Source organism: Dermacentor albipictus, chromosome 1, assembly GCF_038994185.2.
Source record: "Dermacentor albipictus isolate Rhodes 1998 colony chromosome 1, USDA_Dalb.pri_finalv2, whole genome shotgun sequence".
In the NCBI taxonomy this organism is placed as follows: Eukaryota; Metazoa; Arthropoda; class Arachnida; order Ixodida; family Ixodidae; genus Dermacentor; species Dermacentor albipictus.
Genome location: NC_091821.1, coordinates 34,823,518 through 34,830,485, shown reverse-complemented (window position 1 = coordinate 34,830,485; position 6,968 = coordinate 34,823,518). Strand labels below are relative to the sequence as shown.

The 6,968-nt window shown below is 46.7% G+C and overlaps 1 protein-coding gene across 1 annotated transcript; it reads left to right on the top strand.

Moving 5' to 3' along the window:
* Nucleotides 1–3,972: 3,972 nt before the first annotated feature.
* On the top strand, nucleotides 3,973–6,482 carry LOC135901120 (uncharacterized). Its single transcript, XM_065430797.1, has 3 exons — nucleotides 3,973–4,040; nucleotides 5,171–5,799; nucleotides 6,381–6,482. The coding sequence occupies exons 1-2, from the start codon at nucleotides 4,035–4,037 to the stop codon at nucleotides 5,795–5,797; spliced, it is 633 nt and encodes a 210-aa protein (XP_065286869.1). The 5' UTR covers nucleotides 3,973–4,034; the 3' UTR covers nucleotides 5,798–5,799; nucleotides 6,381–6,482.
* Nucleotides 6,483–6,968: the final 486 nt, after the last annotated feature.

The following is a 6,968-nucleotide window of genomic DNA, read 5'->3' as shown; positions in this document are numbered from 1 at the left end:
GGACGCTGACTAACGCCTATAGTTTCCCACCAGTCTCCTCTCGTCCACCTTCCAGATGCGACGCCTGCGACGCCTATGGGGTCGTGACTGACTACGCCAGCGTTGTGAAACGCAACTGCCGTGGCGCTGTTCCTTCTGCGGCGGCTGTTGCCTTGCGTGCGGCGTCTCGCCAACACGTTACATCCGCGTATTGTTAGAACGCCATCCGAGGAGTTTAAAAATTGGGCGTTCTGCCCGGGCGAGCTTGCCCAATGTTTAACTTCTCGGAGGCGGCAGAACTCCTCGGACGGGTAAATAGACGGTTATAAACACCAGAAGCGGTTTATGGCTAGGTCTCCCGGACACTTCCGACATCAGAATAGAACAGAAATACGTCATAATCCAACATAGCTGCAATAAAGCTGTCTGCTTCCGGCCAAACGAGCAGACATTTCTGTCCCACCTGCCCCCTTCACGGGCCTTGAATGCTGTTGTAGACTTTCGCTACTCTTCATCTCACCTTGGCAGCAATGTTAGGACGTTATCTTGGCTGCATTCTTTTGATTACTTCTCGGAATCTGCGCGTATAAGCCTAGACTTTGGTACCACTTGGGTGATTCGCCATGTCACTGGCATGGATTATTGGTGCGGCTTTAGGTAGCGTACGCCATGCAGCGTACGCTCTTCTTCGTTCGTGGTAGTTGCCGCCTTAAAACGATTGAAACACTTGTTGACGTACAGTCAAAAGCAAAAGTTTACGGGATACTGTTTCCCCAGAAAATATGCATTCCTGCACTGTTAAGGCATGTAAATTCTAATTTAGTGAATCCCGTTGTGCGTGGCCAAGGCTACTATATGCTGGAACATTTAATTCGGGGCTATGTGACCACGCTTCGCTGGAATGGAGCTCCTTGGCAGATCCTGTGTCCCGTAAAATTTTGCGTTTGAAGGTACACAAACGCACGAATGCGTCAAAACGCTTTATTTTATGCAGTGATTCGGAATCAAGTAGGACAGGTTTAAAGCATCATCTTCCTCGTTCTACATGCCTTCTGCAAAATGGTTAGAATGTAGACTACAAGAATGCACCACATGCGTTGGCAGTGTACATTTTGTCTTCATGTCTTCTTTATTTGACGCCATGCATATTTTATATATGTGTGCTAACCATAGCCGAAGCATCAGCGCTATTACAAAACCCTTAAAGACGCAGGCATAGAACGCATGCACAATTAGGAGCCTTTGAACACTTGTATGCTCGCGGGAACTCAGGTCTCGAGTCGACTGAAACGCCTATTGAAATTTGCAATCTCACAAAAGGGTACTAACGCTTGTATAAATCTTTTTGGATTTCTAAACTCACCCTTGACGGTCGGATATAATCTCGTGGCGGCTAGCGAAACCTTAGAGTTTCAGTTTTGACTTCTGAGTCATGAGCCTCAGTGTAGCTTAGAAATCACGACAAACTTTCCACGGATCCACCGCGAAGATGTCACAAAACCATATATTTAGAACGCTGCCACTTCTTCATGAGAGACGTAGGCCACTGTGCCATCTGCTGCATGCTTACCAAGGATACTCCTACTAAAATTGTAAGGCGTTGTAACTTTCCTGAGACACTTACAGTATTGACTGCTGTGAAGCCGCGGAAATGAATCCTCCGCCTTGCGTTAGTAGGTTTAAGAAGGAGCGTGGCGCTATAAGTCTCCTGGGATGTCAAAACTGAAAGGCTTTTTACTAACGATATAAAGAAAGTGCGAAAAAGTAGGTAAATAATTTACACATACAAATGACGTTTCATTTTCCTCAATACTTTAATGTTCAAGGAAAGGAAGCTGGAAGATTATCCGCTTCGTATACTTGCTTTTTACTTTCTATACCGCAGATTGGACGTTGGCATTCTTTCAAAACTTTACGACATTTTGCCAATATATAAGTAACCTGTGTATGACCCCTGTATCTGCGACTCACGAGTAGAATGGGTAATTTGTGTCAATATGTAGTACAGTTTTGGTGTCGAGGTCTGTCCGTGCTGAGCGAACGCAGTGGAGGGCTTTACTATGAAACAACTTCAGCTGAGCAATGAAAACTGCTGTGGGACTTTGGGACAGGAACGTCGTCTGCATCTAAATATTCAAAAAAGTGCAGATTATTGTCACCCTATTAAAAAACGCAGTGGCCACTAGCATGGATTCAGCACTGCTAATGCAGTGATCGTCAGTTTACTCCTGGTTTATGAAGCGTGCCTTCTCTCTCAGGTCATTTTCTTAAGCAAGAGAACACCAACCAGCCTGGCAAGTTGGTATTTTCGGTAAACGAAATTTTAGTAATTGTGCTTATTGTGCGTTTTTGTACTTCTTGTTTATTTTATTTTCATGCTTCTCGGATCGCTGCCTGACTTTACTTCTTGTTATTTTAGTGCGTTGTCCGCGACAACCGAGTGTAGCTGAAAAAAAAAAAAAGTGTAGCCGTTACCATTATGAGTTCGAAATTACCAATTCCAATCATTTTCATTGAAGCTCAGGATGGGCTTAGGATTGAAGCTCGGATGATAATAATAATAATCACCCGAACGTGACCGGCGACATTGAAATTACCGGGTATGGCAATGCGTAGTTTATTTCTTTGTGTCAATGCGCGTCCTTTGTTTGAAGCATGTGATAGGAACGGTGCAGAAGCGTACGGCTATGATAAAGACGTAACGAATCAGAGTGAAGCATCAAACATCATAAAGCGCTGCGTGCAAATAGAGCCTGGACAGGATGTTATAGCAGCAAAAGTAGTAATAACAATAGTAGAATAAGTTTATGCAAGGTTTGTTCTTCCATGATGACGAACACGATATTATAAGGCAGGCTTTAACACTAATCGCTGCTTGCCGCGCGAAAAAGGAAAGATTAGTTAACGTAACAGTAGCCTTTTTTTCCTTCAACATCGTTCAAGTAAGGGAGCTACATTACAGAGTTCAAACACCATGCGGTGAAGACGGTATTTCAGTCAGCCACGCTTATTGTAGGTGTCGCTCCTTTTACTCTGTGTGCGCTTCTAGTAATGATTGTTCCCACGGTAAGAAGAATGCACCTTTTCTCAGGGCACATAACTTTATGTTTAAACTCCCGGTCACGCCTAAAGTCCGACAGGTAGTTTATTCATCACCAAACACGTCTCTTCGACGCCGAGTTATAACTACGGTATTCATCGATGTTCGCCAACCGAAAGGAGGCGGACCCAAAGGCGCGCGGTTACGCACTGCGCGGGCTTACAATTGCCTGAAGCTGTAATTTTTGCTTGGTCCCCGACATACTCGTGGAACCGAGGAGGCATCGCCGGGGCGAGTGGTTGACCTAGAAACCAGTTCCTAGGACCAACAACTCCTTCGTGTGGTTCAAAGGCACGAAATCCTTTCTCACACAGCTTGCCGTCACGAAAGGGTTGATCACCGATCGGGCCCGACAACAGAGAGTCTACCATCCCTACGGTGTGTTTCTTTTTTAGGTTGGCTTTGCCCGGAGCCCGCAGGCTGAGCTCTGCCCACGGACGGAGCACGCGCTGCAGGCGTAGTGCCGCGCGGACAAGGTCAAGCGCCCCCTCCACTCCTCCTTACGCTTTCGAATGTCCCGGCGTGCAGGCGCACACGCCTGCACTGAAGCGCTGCACGACCTGCTCTAAAGAAAGCATGGTCGCTTCCATTCGCTATTATTACTTTCTGGTGAAGAATGGAGATAGAGTGGCAGAGTAGGAGATAGGCAGTTAATCGGCCCCCTTGGTTCCTTTTCTTTTTGTTTAGGATGGGAAGGGGGGGGGGGGGGGCTGGCGTTTAGGTGTGGTGTCTCTACACTGAGGTTTTTGGCCGGTAACGGCATACAAGGGGGGCGACGAGGTGCTTTTGAATTATGTTCCATCCTGCGGCGTTCTGACTATAGGTTTGGGATAGCGCGACTTGTATAAAAGGACCCGTCTTGGCACAACGCCGACACAGATCGGGAAGAGAATTCGAGCGTTGTAGTCCCCAGAGAACTACTCTTCATCTCTCCGACCCCTCATCGAGCAAGAATATGAAGGTATCAGGAACTTAGTAGCAGTATATTATGTTGTGTTATGGCTTGACCATATCGTTCAGTATTGCCAACAAAGATTGAATGTAAACACACTGAAATGTTTTTCAATCTCTGTTGACAGCACTCTTGCATGATGCACCCAGGAAATTTGCTTGTCATATCAAAGTAGCCAGCGAATGTCGGATGCGTGTCCTCTTGTAGGCATATTATCAGCATGGCAAAGCAGAATCTGACAACAAGCAATTCTTCTGCTTGCATTCTCACTTGGAAGCTCTGCTGCGGGAGTATATTGGAGTGCAGTGTTTTCTGTTCTGTGCTATCAGTTACAGCTAGATTAAGCAGATACTAATGTGCACAGTGCGGATCAGTGAATCTTTGCCGGTCGCTTGACTCCGTAGCTTGACATTTTCTAACAAACCTGCGCAATGTGAAGGCTAATTTAGATATATTTGGCAGTAGGAATTAAGCCAGAATATCGAAATAAAAAATTACACTATGGTGTTTTACGTGCCAATACCACGATCTGATTATGAGGCGCGCCGTAGTAGGGAACTCCAGAATAATTTGCACCACCTGGGGTTCTTTAACGTGAACCTGCATCTAAGAACACGGGTGTTTTTGCATTTCGCCCCCATCGAAATGCGGCCGCCGTGGCCGGGATCTGATCCCGTGACCTCGTGCTTAGAAGCCAAACACCATAGCCGCTAAGCAACCACGGCGGGTAATATCGGTTCCATTTTAAGGGCCAAGAATTAATTTAGCCCCTTGCATTCATACCATTAGTCTCTGTTGCGTTTGAACGCAATAAATAAATACTAGTTGTAGTCTAGTCCATACGAAAACTTTTTAGTAGCTTCAATATATTGCTTCCACAGAGACAGCATTACGTAAAGTTGAGAAAGTTATGTACTTCTTTATTGGTTTTCCGCACTTACTGCATATGACTTAGGGACATATTTGTGAATCAGTGCAACAGAGCATAGGGCGAGAAATCGCATCCAATGTAACGTAAAGGTCCAGGGACGAAGTAAGACGAGAGAAGTTCACGGTGCGCTTCTAATCTCTAGCTGGTAGTTTTTTTTTCGTGCATTATCCTCAATCTATGAATATATTCGCAATCTCTTGCGCAACAGCTGATCGCTGCCACCGTCTTCGCCCTTCTGGCCTGCACGGCCTATGCCGAAGACAAGGACGTCGAAGGTCGGGGTGGTTTTCTGGGAGGCCTGGGTGCTGTCGGAGGCGCCGGCTATGGCCCAGGTCTTGTCGGTGCTGGCAACCCGGCTTTCTATGGAGCCGTCGGCCCTGGTGCGGTCGCGCCCGGCGTGGTTGGTCCAGGCGTGGTTGCTCCTGGTGGTGTGGTTGCGCCAGGAGTATTCGGGACCGGAGTCGGTCCTATTGGTCTCCTAGGAGGATTCGGCTATAGAGGGTTTGGTCTGGGAGGCGCCTATGGTGCCTCGCATGGAGTTGCTGCCGGTGGTCACCAGGGTGGATTCCAGAAGGGAGTCGCTGGTCACGTCCAGGGATCGGGTGGGTACGCCGTTGGAGCCGCCCACAGGAACGTGCAGGCATACAACAATCAGCAGGGTTACAACCACAACTCTGGCTTCTCTGCTAGCGACAGCAAGGCCTTCGGCGCTGGACAGCAGCAGGGATCAACGGGATACGTCGGCGGGGCGGCTGGACAACAAGCTGGATTCGGCAAGACAGCCTATGGAGCCGCCGGTGGCGTCGGTGGCATCGGCTTTGGCCTCCACGGTTAAAGGTGAGCCGCTGCATGATTGTGAGTCGTGAGGATTGGAACAGTAGGGAAGTGTTTGGAATCAGAAGGTAAACTGAAAAAAAAAAGCTTTCGTTGGGTTGCACTGACGAAAGAAACAAGCGCTTCTCACTCCGACTTCTTTGGAGGGAAAAGGTGAATTGGAAGAAAAATCTTAGGCCGCATTCATGAAAGAAATGAGCACTTCTTCCAACGTTTTAGCAGATAATATTGCAGTTATATTAGCGGCTGAATAGACCAGCTTAGTTAAGCGAAATTGTAGATTTGACTTGCAGCTGTTCTTTTTAGGAATCTTGCGTTTTATCCCTTTTGAAGTCTGTCACGAGGGAATATGCTTGTCTTTATTATTATTTTTTCTCGTAATTTTCACTTACGATAAAGAGTTGGCATTAGAAGCACAAATTTTGTATGCACTAAGCTGAAAAGATTGCTAGTTGTCAATTTCGGTAGGTTCGCAATTGCTCAATTACGTCAGATGAAAATGTGGTACTGAAGCCAGCCTACAGAAAACCACTCTTTAGACCAAGGTGACTCACTTAGCCTGGGTTTCTGTTTTATCTCTTCAGAGACGACGTACGGACCCTTATCGATCTTGGCGCCACTCCTGTTTTCACTCACTGACACCGATGGACATTCAACTGTTTTGTTGTGCAATAAATGTTGCAACACCAAAGCGCATGCCTTTTCATTTTCTTTGCATATATTTTCAGATGTATCAAAAGGTGCTGTCTCAGCATTTTCATTTGTTTAACTGGGCTCACCATGAGACTCACTGCTGCCTATTAAATTCTACTGAAGCATGAATGTGGCCTTCGGATGTAGAGCATAATATACAGTTATATATGCATTGAGAGAACTTTGTTCCGGGTTGAAAGAGGAGGCGGGCGCTTGTAGTGGCAAAGCGTTTCTTCATTTGAATGAGCAAACGGCTAATATCGGACCATACTGCAATACCTGCCGAAATTCATGGATGAGTAGCAATAAGAAATGCTCCCCGCCCAACTTTCCCGAGAAAATCAGTAGCGACGCCTTTTACTTGTAGCCGTATTGCAATGCGTCGGGCGTCTTGCGTTAAGTTCAGCCTTGTGGATGCGCGAAAAAAGCGCGTATGCCTTCGTTCGGAATGTACTTCGTTGCGTTGAGAGTGGCTGGTT